Source organism: Halichoerus grypus, chromosome 7, assembly GCF_964656455.1.
Source record: "Halichoerus grypus chromosome 7, mHalGry1.hap1.1, whole genome shotgun sequence".
NCBI classification, from domain to species: domain Eukaryota; kingdom Metazoa; phylum Chordata; class Mammalia; order Carnivora; family Phocidae; genus Halichoerus; species Halichoerus grypus.
The window spans coordinates 119,128,474-119,147,180 of record NC_135718.1 but is presented as its reverse complement, the minus strand read 5'-3'; the positions used below and the strand labels follow the sequence as shown (position 1 = coordinate 119,147,180).

Here is an 18,707-nt window from a genome sequence, read left to right as displayed (position 1 = left end):
AAGAATGAAGAGGCATTCTTAACATCAATCCACACGATATTAACACGAGAATGATGTTCTGAGGTTTGTATTGGGTGATTTCACATCTCATTTTCATTAAAGGCTTGAGTATCATTGCAATACCGCCAACTCTTGATTATTCAGGGATTCCTTTCCTAGCCCATGGATTATTTAGGCTTTTGTGTTCCCTCTTTCTGAAGCTGTCTTCCCAAATCTTTTTACTACTCATTAACACAGTCATAAATACACAAGCAACAGAAACTAATAAACAATTGAAATAATTGTTTTAAAATTAGCAAGCATCCCTAGAAGAACAAGAAAGTCTCATAAAAAAAAACCCCCTCAAACTCATAAATACCCATTAGATTTTTGGCTATGACTTATCACTGGATTAATTTTCCAGCAATCCTTAGTTCCTTCACTGTGGGAAATTAATGGTTGATTGTAATATTAAAATTTACTTAATAATACGACAGATCTGAACTCAGAGCTATCGTTTTTAAAAAAAGCTATTTAGATGCTCAACTAGCTTCTTTGCCCACCCGAAACGTCATTTTCCATTCTGTCATTTTTCTTTACCTTCCATGGCGTGTAGGTTTCTCCGTCATATCTGTGTAAGTGGGTGCTCCATCACTGTGACGTGTTGGGACGAGGATCCAGCAGGGAGTTCTCAACCCTCTCTGCTGGAGGAATCTAGGCAGGTCAGCTGAGACCAAGAAGTGCTGAGATTCTACAAGCCACTGATATAAAACTGGCATGGTTTTATTTTCTTCCCCCTTAACAAAATGTGTATTCCCTAAACCTCCTTTCATCTCACTTTGCAAAGCAAGTACAAATTTGGAATTTTTATTCACTTCTGTATAGTGGCATATTGCTGCTTCCCTGATTGGCCATAGAACACTGATTCTCTACCTACCTTCCCTGGTGCAGGCAGCCGACCTCCAGTTACTAGTAAGGAGAGCGCTATCGATGCTCTCAAACAAAGAAGAGAGAGAACACACTGATTAAACAATCGGAAGGGGGCACGCAGATCAGTGACACATCTATTTACAACTCACAGGTCTGTTTTCAAAAGTGAACTCACGTTATCTATTGGTATTTGTCACTCTACAGACTGTTGAAGTGACTCTACGCTTGAAAAGTAAAGCGTCTTACAGAATAGATGGTTTAATGTGTACAGTATTTTAACCCTATCACATTCCTTTGGAGCACAGTGAGGGCGAAAGTAGCTCTGAGCCGCATTTATGTATGCATGGATGCCTCTCTCTCTCTTTTTTCTTTTTGATAGGAGAACTGGCCACTCCTACCCATGGCTTGCTTTAGCAATGAGGAAAAGGCCTATTTAGCTAGGACTGTGCACGCCGCATTTGACAGTGAGCACCTTCTCCCCCAGATGGCTGACTAATCTCTCAAATGAACAATTTCAATTCAGCCTGTAATCTAGCAGCTTTGCTGGACCTCAAACAGAAGCGTCATTAAGCTTCTATCTGTCTTCCTATCATCATCTGTGCCTCTTAATCAAGATTGGTTTCACCTACTCACTGTCACTGTAAAACACCCAATAAAATGCTTAGATTTCAAAAAAAACTGCATCTTGTGACGACCCCAACCAAAGCACACACATTAGCACTGGCTTCTGCTTTTTACCAGGAGCAGCATAATATGCAATGAGGTATTTCATTAACACATTATTCTCTTTCCTATGTGCATGGAATTAACCTGGAGGTGAAGCTGCTGTGGGCTTGTATTTGGTGTTGCTTTACCTTTCCCACAGAACTGGGAGAAAATTCACATCTTTTCAGTTTCTTTTTTTTTTTCTTTTTTGGTTTATTTAAAAATAGAAAACATTAGCCTTTATTTTTATTTTCTGGCCTACTTCTCAAAATTGCCATTTGTAGGACTAGCGACAACAGGGGCATCTACAACGTTCATATCACAGAAAACTGCCACTGCCTTACTAGGATCTTCAGAGTCTTACAATCCCAAGCCAAAACACCAACTCTGTCTCAACACCGGGACTGCAGGTGAGGGACAGATGCAGTTCCAGCACTCTCTGAGAAGAGTCTGGTTCTACTGTGAGGTAAATCACATGAACAGAGAGTGGAGGAAAAAAGTGTTCTCTAGAAATAGAAACTTGACTCTATCCTCTTTAAAGGCAATTGTAAGAGATTGGGAAGCCTTTTGTGTGGGTCTGTCTCCCGGTTACTCCACCCTGACGTGGGCAGCAACTTGAGGTGATGACGGAACACAGGTTTGGGGGTTCCATGTGAGAACTTATCACCATTTTAAGCCTATGTCTGGCTCTAGCTCTTATTTTTCTAATAAAACCCCTATCTCACCTCAAACTGATCATTTAAATGTTTTACATTAATTTGTTCCAGCCACCCCCAAATACATTTGGCGCTAAAAGCCAAAACGGGCGGAACAAAGCCTCTGAGCTGGACAGAAGCCTCCGGTGGGTGTGGCGCTCCATGCAGGGGGGCGCCCAGGGACACATGCAGAGACGGGACAGCCTCCCAAGAATCCCACTCACTGATTATGCTCACATCTGTTTTCAGGCTGTATTACTAATCCTTTGCTATATATGCATCTGATAAAAGTGCATTTGGTAGAAGACAATTATCAATCTATGATATGCCTCTATACATAAAGAGAAATCAAGTGACCCCCCCCCATTTAAGGGAAAGCACTAGCGCATGTAAACACGATGTTGGACTGAGCTAGCCTTTATTGGGAACTCTAGTACCGGAACGTGTCCAGTGGACACTGCTTCTCCCCCACGGGCGTGCCTGACACCAGAGTGTCACTGCGATCCACAGGGGACCTGTCCTTGAGGATGCCGCGCAGCGCCCCTCGGGCTCCTAGCGACACAGCCAGAGTTGGTGGAAATGAGGGTGCTCTACAGCTCTGCCCTCCTAGAGACAGTACACTAGCTAAGAGGAACGGAATCCAACTCTCTGAGCTTGAACTAGATTACCAAGTCTATCTGGTGGCAACAGAATTTCTCTCGGATAGTCTTCTAGGATGATTTTATGATTTCCTCTTCTCGAATGTGATGTTTGCGTAAGTGTGTGGTAGAGTGTATCTTTTTAAAACGTGAAAGGTCCTTAAAACATATTAGCAGGTCATTATATTACTGATCCTCATTTTAGTAGAGTTTTAAGATATCCCAAAGGGGGATAAATTATCCATCCATTGAATTTCCTTTGCTTTCTTTTTTATATTCGGATTTGCACATGTAAAATAATGCACACTTATGAAAGTCTGAACTCCTATGGTGACCTTGACAAGTCCAAGTCAATTCCTAAAACAGGCAATGGTACAAATACTGGATGCTGTTATACCACAGATAGCCTGACAAAAATGCAAAAGACTGTATGAGAAATATCCACATATTGCTGAGGGTCATCTCCCTGGAAACAGCTTCCTTATGGCCCTTGGGTGGTGGAAAAGCCCCTAAAAGACAAGACAGAAATATTAATTTGTTTTACTGTGGTGGTAAGGTCTCCTGGAACAAAGGGTGAGTATTAGCTTACTTAGAGTTTTTGTTGTTTGTTTTTTAAAGCATCTTCTGTGACTTCCCATTGTTCCTGAAGAGAGATCTCATTTGCAATACAATTTTCAAACTGCTGAGCCCTTTCCTGCCTCTGAACATTTGCGTTTATTCTTCCTGCCTGAGATGCTTCTCCTCATCTCAGCGAATGGCAGGCTCATCTGCATTCTTACAGTATCAGAAAAAATACCATTCCCCCTCCCCCCTAAGTCAGTCACACTCAGCGCCACGTTTATTTCCCTCTTGGCACTTTCCACAATCTGTAATGATCCAGATCTAGCTTTTCTTTTTTCTACAGACTTGTTTACTCTCTGTCTCCTTCTGGAATATAAGCTGCATGAAAGCAGGCACTCTGGCTTCCTTGTTTCCACTGTAACCCTAGAGATTTCTACAGTGGCCAGGACACAGGATGTATACATTTTAAATATTTTATTTATTTATTTGATGGAGAGCAGGAGAGCGTGAGAAAGCACAAGCAGGGGGGCGCAGCAGAGGGAGAGGGAGAAGCAGACTCTCCGCGGAGCAGGGAGCCTGATGCGGGGGCTCGATCCCAGGACCTGGACATTATGACCTGAGCTGAAGCAGACGCTTAACCAACTGAGCCACCCAGGCGCCCCAAAATGGATTTTAAATAATTTCTGAAATGACATAACTAACACTAATTCCTCCATTTACAAGTTAAATGGTTTTGCCACAAAAAAAGTGGTGATAAATCACTGGTATTCTTTTCAAAAGGTAATATTATTTATGAAATATATCTTAGTAATTAAAAGGAGAAACACAAAGTGAACAGATGTCTTTAAATTCTTTTCTAGAAGGGAAAGATAGACCCCTTCAGAGCAATATTACCTAAGGTCATCTTGATAACACTTCAGCATTTCAAATAGTCTTTGTCCTTACTGATAATCCCTTTGGGTAAGCTGATTCATGCGGGGATTTGCTTCTCACAAGCAATTTACAGAGAACACTTTCAAGTTTCAAGGTCTATTATACAAATGGCTTTCTTAAAAAGAGACTTCCATTATTGTTGTTACAATTTAGGCTAACTATCATAAAGCAAGAGATGAAGATTGAAAAAGAAGAGAGAGCCTGTTGACTCTTAATTACCTCATGCCTTCTTAAGCATCTATCCTATTTTATCTTTAAAGAAATTTTGAGAGTAAGACCAAGGACTGCACATGGCAGAGAGGGGCATCTTGTTCAATGAGTCTTACTAAGAATTCTAGAGACATGCATAGCGTCCAACCCCTGTCATATATGAGTATGCACTAGTCCACAGCCCTGGGGTCAGAACGTTAGCATCAGGAAGGAATCCTGTTGTGGGTAATGTGAAACAACCCTAAACACAAAAACAAAAGCATTAAAGGTAATTAACAGTATCAGCCTTTGCTCACCATTAGGTCTTCAACAGTCTGATTTAACATGAATGTTAATTCTGAACCAACAAAATCTAAGTGGGAAGAAAATAGCACTTTCTGTTAATCTAAAATCTCACAGCCATTATCAGACCTAAAACAACTTTCTCTTCCCCTTTTTCTTTTCCTATTGTAGGTTCCAGAGAACAAGCCTACAACACACGTAGTTATGTGTGAAAGCACTTTGGTAACGCCTGGCATTCTACCAACGCTAATTTCCTTCTTTCCTTTTTTTTTTTTTTAAAGATTTTATTTATTTATTTGACAGAGAGACACAGCGAGAGAGGGAACACAAGCAGGGGGAGTGGGAGAGGGAGAAGCAGGCCTCCCGCCAAGCAGGGAGCCCGATGTGGGGCTCGATCCCAGGACCCTGGGATCATGACCTGAGCCGAAGGCAGACGCTTAATGACTGAGCCACCCAGGCGCCCCTAATTTCCTTCTTTCCTAACTTCCTTTCTTCCTCCCTCCCTCCTCCCCTCCCTTCCTATGTCTGTTTGACTGCATTGCAGTTTTCACAGAAGGTACAGAATATTGAATGTAGATAAGGGGCCTTGAGGTAAATTGACTTTTTTCTCTCAAGGAGAAAAGTACAAGGTTGTATCTGTGAAAACTTAAAAAGTAAGCTTTATCCCTGTATGTAAAGAAAAGAATAAGCATGTAAAAATGCAGTTCAAAATGATCTCAAATGACTGCAAGATGATGGTACTATTTAAACAATCACGTATAATGCCGAACCATAAATATTATTTGCTATGTCATAAAACAGCCCATGTAATTGTACACGTATGACCGTACTCTTCTACATACTGTGTACTGTCTTGAATTAGTTCCACTTGTACATTTTACTCATCACGTGATCTTGCACACTGGCTGCTAAAGTAAGGGCCTGAATAAGTTTAACATTAACAATGTCCTTATGAATATTCTAAGCTGGAATTCTTAAATATAGAAATACTTTGATTCCTTTAGGGTATCTGAAGAATGGAAAAATGGTTATCTCCCCTAACGTACATGTTTGGAACTATCACCAACTTCAGAAACATACGTAATAGGATACTGCGTACCTGTTTCATAAAAATGTGATAAGAGCGCCTCTTTTTCAACAAAACGTTGATAGAGCCAATCAGCAAGGCCATCCATCTCCAGGGGTACATCTTTGATTGGAAAGATCCTATGAAGAGTTAGAAAAAAAGCAAAAACTACTTTAATTCAGAAATCAAACTTATTCAGAAGCACAATTTAGCTTTGGTGACCGAAAAGCTGAAGAAAGGTATGGAATCACCTGTGGCTTTTACAAGGGTTCATTTCTGCAGCTTCTCAGGTCATCTTGGTTTTTAAAAAATTGTAGATTATACAACAGAGTTCATTTATTCATTCATTCAAACATTTACCAGCCTATTACGTTAGGTCCAAGTGCCAGATGATGAGAAAATATTAATAAATTGCCCTATATCTACAAATAATTATTGAGAAATAACTGTCTTCCCAAGCTTGTGGGTTTAAGAAGAAACTGTTCAGAACAGATGGAATTTTAAAATGCAGCTACTGGGATGTCTGAGTGGCTCAGTCCATTGAGCGTCTTGGTTTCAGGTCCGGCCAGGATCTCCCAGTGGGGAGGTCGAGCCCCAGGTTGGGCTCCACGTTCAGCAGGGAGTCTGGGCTTTCCCATTTGTGTGAGTACAGCCTCTTTTTCTCTCTCAATTAAATAAATAAATCTTTAAAAAATAGAATAAAATAAGATAAAATAAAGTAAGATAAAACAAAATAAAATAAAATAAAATAAAATAAAATAAAATAAAATAAAATGCAGCAGCCAAATAATGCATCTTAGCAATGTTCTTTTGGAGGAAATGTCTGTGAACCAGACAGAATCTGCCTAAATTGGTGCCTAAATTGTATCAGAGATAGAGGTTTCCTGAGCGGGGCCGCCTCTTTTTGGAGCGCAAATGTGCAGATTGTGTGAATGCGTCCCGACTCACCAGGAAACGGACCGGGATGATTAGTGATACACATCCGCTGGACGTGAGGGCAGAAAAGGGCAGCTCGAGTACATACTATGTATTTGCTGATGTTGAAGTTTCTTTTTTGTTTCCCAGTTTTGTGGGGGAGTTTTCTTAATTTTATAAAGGGAGACAGTTTTAAAAGCCTGCAAAAGGTTTGTATGAAAAAATAGCGGTCCCTGTCCCACTGCCCGTTGTTTACCTCTTTGAACCAAGGATCTTGATGTTTATTGCCATGTTTCGTCTTCAGTTTTAGGGCCAATCTACTGACTTCCCACTATGGAAGATGAGGAGCAAGTGCATTCTTCCCTTTCCCACCACGCATTGATATCCTTCCCATCTTCCCAACGCAGTTGTATGGTAATTTTAATGAGCAGAGTACTAGACAGTTACATTATTATAATCATGTACATATATTCAAAGCTAAGCCATGTAATAAATCAAGGCTACTCTTCCTTTCCTGCCCAATTTTTGTTCTCCCTGAATTGAGCAGTTACATCATTTTCTCTGTACACATAACTAATTCAACCAAAAGCTCTTTTTTTTTTTTTTAAGATTTTATTTATTTGACAGAGAGAGACAGCGAGAGAGGGAATACAAGCAGGGGGAGTGGGAGAGGGAGAAGCAGGCTTCCCGCCGAGCAGGGAGCCCGATTCGGGGCTCGATCCCAGCACCCTGGGATCATGACCTGAGCCAAAGGCAGATGCTTAATGACTGAGCCACCCAGGCGCCCCACAACCATAAGCTCTTGTCCATCTAGAGTCAATTCTCTAGAGCGTGTCTGCAAACTCTTTCTTAAAGGGCCAGAGAGGACGTATTTGGACTTGGCAGGCTTTATGGTACCTGTGTCAACCATTCAACTCTGCTTTGTAGTGTGAAAGCAGCCTTAGACCATGTATAAATACATGGGAATAGTTATGTTCAAGTAACACTGTATTTAAAAAACAGGCAGTAAGCCAGGACTGACCTGTGCTCTAATCTTCTCTTAAGGCGTTTGTGTGCATCAGACATTCTTTTAATTTCATCTTCCTGAATAAATTTCACCCACACTGTGGATTTGTTGCCTGCAGTTTTCATCCTGCAAAGACCTCTTACTTTGTCCTGGTGATTCTCCTAAAATACATTTAATATTTCCTACATCTCATGTCTTCCTTTTTCTGTATTTACTCTACATTTTGATGGAGCACATCCTCCAGCGATTTCTGGAGAAAGGGTACTTGAAATCTTGCCAATGTCTTTTCGGCCGAAGTCTTTTTTCTGTCCTCACACCTGGTTGGTAATTTGACTAGATAGAGGATTCAGGGTTGCATTTATTTCCTTCCATCTCTGTCTTTGTGTCCTCCTTTCTAGGAGATTCTTATTTAATTTCTAAACTTTTTTTTTTAATGAGTTTTTACTTCTTTTCTCATATTTTTAATTTCTAAGAGCAGTTTGAATGTTCCTTTTTTATTGTTTTATTGTTTTTGTTACAATATTACAATATTGTTGTCTTATTATTACAGTATCTTATCTCTATGATAATTAGAATGGAAATTTTAAAACATGCATGAAAGCAGAGAAGAGGGTTAATGAACTATTAGGATTTTTGGCAGCTGTGCTTTCCCTGCACCATTCCTCCAAGTCACTTCCTTCTGTTTGTCTCCATATTTCACAGCAGAGGCCGATCAGATGACCAAGTTATCCGGTGAGTCTTTGTTGTTGACTCACATTTACCGACGGGATTAAACAGCGGATTGAAGGCTCTCAGCCTGTGAGTGCAGTTTGTTGACTGGGAGCTACGCTGAGGATTATCTGGTTGGGCCATTTAAGTTGGCCTTTCCTCTTGAATTTGCCATTGCCGCAGAGGAAGATCCTCTAGTATCCTGCCCAGAGAATGAAGGCCTAGTTGTTGGCTTTCTGGTAGCAGAAAGACCCCCATCGGCTTTCTGGTAGCAGGGCTGGGGGTCTAAGCACTCGGCACCCTGTCATCACTTAACCGTGCCATTTTCATTATGCCTGTGCCAGGCGCCTCTGAGTCTAGAGAGTCTCTGGCTCCCTCTCCAGAGTAAGCCCCCAGTCCCCTGTCATGTCAGGGAACGAAGAATCCCCCAGCTGTGGGATGGTGGGTAGGGGTTCTGGGGATCTGAGTTCTTCAACAGATTTCAACCAGCCCCAAGCGTAGCAACCCTTTCAACCCCTTTTCCATGGGCACTGATCCTGCCAGTTTTTCAGTTCTGTGGTGTAAATCAGGTTGGCTGCTGGTTTTCCCTGCTGGCTTAGGGTTCTGACTGCTCAATCTGTTTTCCAACTTCCTGACTTTTGTTACTATTGCCTTTCCTATTGTTTTCCTCATTCTTGTGGGTTTATACTTTAAAGAAACCTCTTCAGTTTCATTCTACTGGAGTTTTGGAAGGGCATGAAAGTTGACATGAGTTCGGGCCATGACGTTCTTTAGGAAGCTGTCCTGTTATTTCTGAAAAGTCTAAGATGATTTTCTATCTTTGGCCAGTGTCCACTACTTGCCATTCTACAAAGGGGCCTATATTACTATTTCAAGTTTAGGCAAAATGTGTGTCCGTCACTTAGTAAGGATCTGAAAATGTTAATGATGCATACCCATTATAAAAACATTAAACAGCTTCTACGGTTTATCAGTAGAACACAATGTCCAGACGAGTCAAGTTGTACAAAGGATTCCAAACGACCAGAATGCCCATGCTCAGACTCCTTCAAAGGCGTCTTAAAAATTACTCACGTAGCATGGTCATTTGCATACAAAACAATCAGAAGGAACATTATTTATGAATCGCATTATAATCAGATCCCTTTCTCTTGTTCTTTAAACACTTAAATACCAGATTTGGGGTATTTTAACACTACAATATAAGTATCCGTGAGCAGGAAAGAGAAGAGAGGAAACAAAGGAAAAGTACAGTATGAAAAAAAAATCTATTAAAAATCAATTTCAGGAAATCACAGTTTTGATTAAAAATTTTGCTTTCAAAAATTTGAAAAGGATGAAAGGTAACCAAAATATAGTTTTATTTACACAGAAAATAAGTTTCCCAATCTTAGTCACCTTTCTATTCCCCTTAGTACTACATTGCTCTAAAGCAGTAATATAGAAGTGTTCTGGTTTATTAAATATTTTAATGGGGTAGGAGATTCTAAGGTCCAGAAACTTCAAGTTTCAGCTTGCTACTATAAAATCCCCTACCAGAATTAGATTTTCTTTTGCTTTGAAAGAGCTAACCACAAAAAGAGGAATTAAAGAACGTCATGCCTTTTAAAGAGAAAAAATACTTGAAATGCTTACACTGCATAAAATCAACCCATAGGCTAGTGTTTCTTAGCCCCTTTAATGCCTACCCTCCTAGCTAATTGGAAGATCTCTTTCAAACTAAAAAATGTTTACCTCTGCATTCTCTCATGTTCCCATATACCTCACTGAAGTGAGAGTGGGACTTCACGGCTGAGATTCCCTTCCACAAACAGTAGAGTTTTTGTTTTTGTTTTTTTAATATGTGAAGAATCTTTGCTTTTTAGGCATAATTAAAATAATCCCAGAAGGTAGTGTGGCATAGTGATTAAGAGTACAGACTCTGGGACAGACTGCCTGGGGTTGAATTCTGGCTCTATGGCACTTGCTGACTATGTGACCTGGGGAAAACGGTTTAACCTTTGTACAACTTAGTTCCCTCATCTGTAAAATGGGGTTAATAATAGTATTTACCTTACAAAGTTGTTATATGTGTATACTCCTGGGCAGAGGGTGGTGGCATAACTTGGCATCAGTAGTGATGGTGGTGGGTGTGAAATGGTAAGTACTGTTGTGCTTTCAAGTTTTCTGGGTTCAGCAACAGCTGTAGTGACTAGACTAGACCTGAAGTTGTTATAAGGGTTTGACAATCCATGACTATTTTCATATAGCATAATACTCTACACAGATAGTCTGTGTGGTGTGTGTGTGGTGTGTGTATTTCTACACCAGTGAGGCAACAATGAAGCCAGCTTCAAGCCAGTCACATAAAAAGATAAATGTTGTGACCAAGTACTACAAAGGTGAATTCCTGACAGAGATTCTATTAATACTGATATAAGAAGAGCAGAGACATGGAGACACAATTTCAAATGAGGCGGCCCAGGGCTATTTAAACAAGCTCATCTTTCCATTCCTTCAAAGGGTAACTTCTACTCTTTGAACTACAAGGAACCCTCAAATTAGAAATAATATTCCAAGAATTTTATTGTCTCCTCTTTTTCCTCTCCCATTTTAACTAACAATGCAGATCCCTCTGGGGGAAAGTTACATAGGATACACAAGTTCCTAAGGTTGTTTCCACAGACTACTTCACCTGCAGTGGATGGAATCTTACAGAATTTAGCCACTAGGCAAACATATTTCTATGGAAAAATGTTCTCAGTGTTCACCCCACAACACTAAGCTCACATCTCATCTGTTACATCTTTGTCCTTGGCTGCAAAAGGTCAAACTCCCTGTCTCAAGCCACCATCTTGACTTAAGAGTGGATTTGAAAGGGAGATGATTTTTTCTTTTTTTCTCAAGTCAGTTTGTGAAGTAGCTTTTCCAAGCCTCTTCCCTTGTGGGAGAAGTCTCTTCAGGTACCTAGCTGTATAAAACAGCCATTTATATTGTGAAGACGACATGTCCATGTCCACCAAGCAGTCTTCTAACCTTAATCTACAGGTAGGAAGATGAATGAACACAAATCATGATTTTGTTTTTACCTTTTCTATATTTACACTGTTGACTCCTTTTTCTTGTCACATTGCCTGACCAGGAGAAAACTGAATAGAAGTGGTAGTAACAAGCTCCCTTGTCCCTCATTTCTCGTCTTTCAGGGGGAAACATTCAATAGTTCACCATTAAGTATGATATTTACTGTAGATTTTTTTGTACATACCATTAATGCGATTAAGGCAATCCCCTTCTATTCCTAGTTTGCTAAGTATTTCTTTGTTATCATGAATGGGAGTTAACAGTTTATCAATTTTTTCCATCTATTGACATGCTTATGTAATTTCTTTCTTTATTCTGATAATGTGATGAATTAAATTTGACTGATTTTGAAAGTTAAACCAAACTTTCATTCGTGGAATATATATTCTCAGTACATAATCTGATGTATTTTTTATATATCACTGGGTTAGTCTGGCATTTATAATCATGTAAGAGATTTGCCTGTAAATTTTCCTTTCTTATAATATCCTTGGTTCAGGTTTTGGGATCAAAGTTATGCTGGCTTCATAAAACAAGGTCAGAAATATCCCCTCTTTTCTATGCTCTGAAAGAATTGTACTTAATGTCCTTTATTGTCTTTTTAATGACTATAGAATCTGTAGTAATGTCCCCTTTTTCATTCCTGACATTGGCAACACTGGCCTTCTTTTTTTCTTGATCAGGCTTGCCAGGAGTTGATCAATTTTATAGTGCTTTTAAAAAAAACAAATTTTTGGTGTTATTCTTTCTACTGTATATTTTCAATTTCAATAAACTCTCCTTTATGATTCCCTTTTTATTTACTATCTTTGTATTTAATTTGCTTTTCTTTTTCTACCTTCTTGAGATAGACATTTAGATCACTCATTTTCAGTTTTTTTCTTTTCTCATAGTAGCTTTTTTAAGGCTACAAATTTTCCTCTAAACACAGATTATGTTATATCACATAAATTTTTATAGATTATATTTTCCTTATCATTCTGTTAAAAAAATATTTTCTAATTCATTGTAATCTCTTAATACACAGTAAACATGAAATTCCTCTTATTCCCTAATGACGGATAGTTTCTCATCTTTTGTTATTCTAAACAATGTGGTGATGAATAACATTATGCAAATGTCCACTCATATGTGTACAAGTATATCTACAGGATAAAATTCCCAAAAGTGAAATTGCTAAGTCAAGATTAAATGCATTAGTAATTTTGAAAAATATTGCCAAATTGTCTTCACAAGGATTATACCAATTTACATTCCCACTAGCAATTTATGAGAATGCCTCTCATGGAAAGACTTTTTTTTTTTAAGATTTATTTTTAGAGAGAGAGAAAGAGAGAGCGCGTGCACGCGTAAGCACAAGCACGTGATCAGGGGCAGAGGGAGAGAGAATCTCAAGCAGACTCCCTGCTGAGTGCGGAATCCATGTGGGGTTCCATCTCACAACCCTGAGATCACAACCTGAAAGAAAATCAAGAGTCCGACGCACAACAGAGTAAGCCACCCAGGCATTCCTCATGGAAAGTTTTTAAACTGGAGAATAACAAAGTCAGAGGCCCTGCTTCAGAGGATAGCTAGCTGAGTTTCACAATTGGGATATACAAATTTGGGGACATATTCTTGGGGATCCATCTATGAGTTCTCTTTAAGTATACAGAGATCTTGTGTTTTCATTTCAATATTAATCTTAATAAAAATATTCTGAATTATACAAATAAACATCTTTAAAAATTTTTTTTAATTTTTATTTTTATCTTTTTATTTTAATTTTTTAAATAAATAAATTAAATTAAAATTATTTTTTTTAAATAAAGAGAGAGTACAAGCAGGGGGAGCTGTAGGGAGAGGGAGAAGCAGGCTCCCACTGAGCAGGGAGCCCAACACAGGGCTCGATCCCAGGACCTTGGGATCATGACCTGAGCTGAAGGCAGACACCCAACTGAATGAGCCACCCAGGTGACCCAATTTTTAAATTAAAAAAAAAATTTTTTTTTAAGTAGGCTCCACACTGGGCGTGGAGCCCAATGTGGGGCTTAAATTCACGACCCTGAGATCAAGACCTGAGCGGAAATCAAGAGTCAGACACTTAACCAACTGAGCCACCCAGGCGCCCCTGATAAACATCTTTTAACTTAAGTACCACCATGTGACTTAAGTGCCTATGTGTATAGTCACTTTGGCACAATGCAGTACTACTTTCAAAGGCCAAAAAAGTGAGCAGGGCCATACTTGAGGGCAAAATCTATTCTTTTATCTCATAAAAATTGAGATTTAGCTGTAACTCTCCCTATGACTTATAATATCCATTAAAATAAGACAAGAGGTGAGTTCTGCTCTTCATAATTGCAGAGTAGTTCACAGGTAACTGTTATAAATTCTGGACAAAACACAAAAAATCATTAGTGGAATGCACTGGGGAGTGACTAAAAACAGGCAGATACTGGAGCAGAGTCAACACTGGGAAAACAGGAACGGCACTGGGTGAGTTTTCCATTTTTTCCAGCTTTTTATCTGAGGATAATTCCCAATTAGTGCCACACAGGGAGGCCTAAAATTTACATGGAAATAGGCAGTCTTACTGGTTGAAGAATGAGAGGACAGAGATTAGGACGAGCACCGCAGTTGGAGACAGGAATCCTAGAGAGAAGCACACACAAAGGGGGAGTGGCGACCTCCAATCTCTGGATGAGCCCTGAACTATGTGTGTACGGGGCAGACTCTGAGCAGGAGGAGGCCTCATAATCCGTAGCCAGCACAGTTCCAGGCGCAAGAGAGGTGTGCCCAGAGCTACGCAGGAAACAACTATTCAGGAAATTTAATCATTTCTTTCTTTTTGTTTCCTCCAAATTAGATAACCTTAAACAGTTGGATTTTCAGGAAAGTCCGTTCAACTTCATCCTGATACTAGAGGAATGTTTTAAAATTTAAAACTTAAGTTTAAAAATTGGATTTTACTTTTTAAGTGAATGGCATTACAAATTACTGACTTTTCACTTTTAGATAATTTCATACCATCTTAACACAGCTTTGCAATATAGGGAGCACTCTTGAAACTACTCACTTCTACCACAATGAAGAGCAGCCAAATGGTTTGGGGAATTATTTGCATGATTTTTTGACTTATAAACATATCCTGTTTCTGTAAATATAGTATCAGGCCTAATCAACCTAAGGATAACTTAGCAAGAGCCATAGGGCTAAAGAACATCTTGAAACAGTATTTAAAGCATCTTTATAAGGAGAAAAGTGACTAAAAATATGGCTGAATTAAACAGAGAAGGTTGGGTTTACCAAGTGAACTCTTGAAAGAACATGGCGAGGTTGGCAAAGTATATATTGCTTTAAATGGGGGTGAGTGCGGGAATGGGGCTGTGTTTTAACAGAAAGCCTCCCCTACCATCTGCCTAGAATAGCTTGGACATTCTCTTGCCTTAGGAAACAGCCAGGAGGGCAGACCAAATGCTCCCTCAAGAGCAATCTACTTTCATTACTCTGTTTGATCACCGTGGGATTAAAATATTAAAACAACTAATCCCCTAATATGGCAAAGTATCAAATGCACTCAATACCAGTCCTCTTGGAATCAAAAGGAGTTCTTGTGGGACATAAATAAATAAATAAACAAATAAATAAATAACAGAAATAAATCTTCCCAATACCAGTAGCTATCCAAATGAGAAACTAGCTTCTAATTTTCAAGAAACAAAAATTCTAATTATCAGTAATCCAGGATGTGCTCTTAAATACAGAGTATTCTACCAAAATCCACTGAATCAGATTTAAGAGCACTAGATAAATTACACTTGCAAAAAAAAGATATAAATAATGCTTAGCAGCTGCACCTCTATATATTTAAGTTAGAACATTTGAATTTTCATGCTACCAAGGATCCAAAATGCGAGCTAACAAACAACATGGCTAAACCCTCAGTTCACTTACGCCAACCACAAGTAAAGGAATTAATAAGCATTGAGGAAAATTTTGAGATGAACAGTTCCTGCTTCCAAAAGCCTAATAATCTAGCAGAGGGAAAAGAAAAGTAAACAAATACTCTAAAACCAGAATATGGTAAATGTTGTATAAGGAGTTTAAAGAACTTCTGTGTAAGTTTAAAGGAAGGGGTGTGTGTGTCTACTTATAGCACAGGATACATGGAAATGGCATCATTTGAGTTGGCCTAAAAGAGTAAGTAGGATTTAAAAGTCTTTTTAAATAAAGTAACAAAATGCATATAGTTTTCAACAGTCAGAGTACTACTACAAGGTTGACAATGAAAAATAATAACCCTATTTCTTCCCCTCCTCAGACACCTGTTGCCCAGATACAACTCCCTTCAATTTTCTTTTGTTATTTACCTCCATCGTGCTTAAAAACATGTTACTACCTCTACTTCTAGATTATCCAGTTTGAAATTTATTCATTGACTTGCTGCTGTGGAAGATAAGGATTTGGGTCTCTTACCCCTTTGTTCTCTTCTCTTTCAGCTTCCTCCTCCTCTTCTCCTACAGTAAATACATCCTTCTCAGGGCCAACTCTGTCCTTTGTAACTGTGCTTATTAGTTTATGTTCTATTTATTTTCTTATGTGTCTGTTCCTTCTATCAGACTGTGCTGTACTCATCGCCGCATACCCAGTGTGTAAATCAGTGCCTGATCCTTCATGGGAACTCAAGTTTGCTGAACGGAATTAAAATGGAAGTCATCTGCCAGCGTAAAACTCTGGAGCTGCCGTCTGTAGACAGCCATCAGCACCGTGGGAATAGTAAGTGACACCACCAGGGTTAGTGTGATCAGAATAACTCAGAAATTCAGAAACCACTTGTCACCAAAAATAGATTTACGGACAAGAACAGATACTGTCAAATTTAACATATCGGAATTTCTCCCAGCATTCAAGTCCCAGAAGTGTTGCTTTGAGCCACTGTCATGAGGTAAGCTGCTCAAGGCTTCATCCTCAGCATACCAAAATGTAGTATTTATAGCTTCCCCCTGGATCCACTAGCAAGGCTTAAAAAGAAAAAAAAAAAAAAAGCCCACTTAGTTATCTGAAAATAGAATTCAGCAGCTCAGATAAAAGCTTTTACCCACTTCAGCACAGGGACAAACCAAGGCTCTGGGGCAGCAAACGCAAGGTCAGAGAGAATTTCCAGTGCCTTTAACGTCGCTGTAGACAGGGAGAAGGCAAGGAGCACCTTGGCCGCCGCTTCCTCTCACAGTCGGGGAAAGTTCAGCCTGGGACCCCTTTCCCTTGAGCCCTGCTCCTTGTGATCGTCAAAACTGTAGTAAACCAACATGCCACGTATAAACTATGAGGGGGCACTGTTCAGACCTCAAATTTGCTTATTACATCTTTATTCGTGTTCTGTCTTTTGAGACATAGTAAGATGCTTAACAAATAAATGCTTGCGGGCGCCTGGGTGGCTCAGTTGGTTAAGCGACTGCCTTCGGCTCAGGTCATGATCCTGGAGTCCCGGGATCGAGTCCCGCATCGGGCTCCCTGCTCAGCAGGGAGTCTGCTTCTCCCTCTGACCCTCCCCCCTCTCATGTGCTCTCTCTCTCCTCTCATCCTCTCTCTCAAATAAATAAATAAAATCTTAAAAAAAAAAAAAAAACAAATAAATGCTTGCTGAAGGAACTGAACCATCAGGTAAGCAAAACACAACACTGGAGTATCTGCTTAGGAGAATCACTAGTACACTTTCCCTGAGTCTCATGACTTTTAAAAATTTTTTGTTAAGGCTATTTTTGGGGGGCAGTTAAAGGTTCACAGCAAAACCCAGGAGAAGGCACAAAGAATTCTCCCTATCTCCCTAATGACTTTTGAAAACTTTTTATGTTGAGATAACTTCATGCTCAAGAAAAGTTGTAAAAATAGTACAAAGAAGTCACATATATGCTTCAATCAGATTCCCCAAATATCAGTTTTCCCCATATTTGCTTTACGTTACCATTCTTTCTCTCCATATAAGCATACATAACTTTCTGATATATATACATATGATTTTTCAACTTTTGAGAGGAAGTTACAGAGTGTCCCCTAAGTACTTCCACGTGTATTTTCTAAATACAAGGACAGTCTCTAACATAACCATAGTCGAATGATCAAAATCAGGAAATTCACACAGATACAATACTATTATCTAATCTATAATCTATAGACTTCATTCAAATCTTGCCAGTTGTTCCACTAATGTTTTTATCCAAAAAAAAAAAAAAAAGGAAAAAGAAAAAAAGAAGGTTTTGTGCTTTAGGAAGAGGAATATAGCAGTAAAATAAATATTGATCAAAGATGGGACCAATATTAATAAAGGGAATATTAATAAGCAAATATACTCCAGGTAAAAGGTAATGAGGTGTGAGCTAGGCTGTGGCATTTAGATTTAAAAAAAAAAAGGGATAGAAAGAAACATTGCAGAGGTTTCCTTCATAGGAACTGGCAGCTGAATTTGAGAGAGAGAATTAAATTAAAAAGTGGAACAGTCAAAGGAACTCCAAAATTTTCATTCTGAGTGAGTGCAGAATGATGAAAACATAAACTCCATTGGACAGCCAGGAGAAACAAGTTTGCATGAAGGAAAATGAGTTCAGTTTTAGAAATACTAGGCTTGCAGAAGCAACAGGCAATCCCAGTGGAGGAAAGGAAGTGATGTGAGGGTCTGGAACTTGGGAGAAGGCCGGGGAACTTGAGCTATGTGTGGAGAGGAGCTGTTTCTGTTTACTCTCCCACTATGAACTCAACCTCCACAGACAGAGGGCTACAAACAGGATCCTGGAGAAGTCTATACTTAAGCAATCTGTCAAGGAGAGAGAGAGAGAGAGAGAGAGAGTGTGTGTGTGTGTGTGTGTAAGATCCTGTATTAAATAAAAGGTTAGACAAGTGCATGTGTTTGTGTGTGTAAGATCCTGTATTAAATAAAAGGTTAGACAAAAAGACCTAGCTAGCCCTGCCACTTCTCAGATTCAGTTCAATGACTGCAAGTAACTAAAAGATAGTGATCATCAGAGTTATGCTTACCCATTATT

The 18,707-nt window shown here is 39.3% G+C and overlaps 1 protein-coding gene across 4 annotated transcripts in view; it reads right to left on the bottom strand.

Moving 5' to 3' along the window:
- Nucleotides 1–3,200: 3,200 nt before the first annotated feature.
- The window catches only part of LPGAT1 (lysophosphatidylglycerol acyltransferase 1), a 103,988-nt gene continuing 88,481 nt past the window's right edge, over nt 3,201–18,707 (bottom strand). For 3 of the 4 annotated variants that reach the window (XM_036095723.2, XM_036095726.2, XM_036095724.2), the window contains exons 7-8: nt 6,033–6,139; nt 3,201–3,456 (exon numbers count right to left, since the gene is read on the bottom strand). In XM_036095723.2, coding sequence (XP_035951616.1) covers nt 3,305–3,456; nt 6,033–6,139 — 259 coding nt within the window. In that variant the 3' untranslated portion in view covers nt 3,201–3,304. Of the gene's footprint in view, nt 3,457–6,032; nt 6,140–7,309; nt 16,692–18,707 lie in introns of those variants that run through there. The other variant, XM_078078151.1, reaches the window with a different exon arrangement.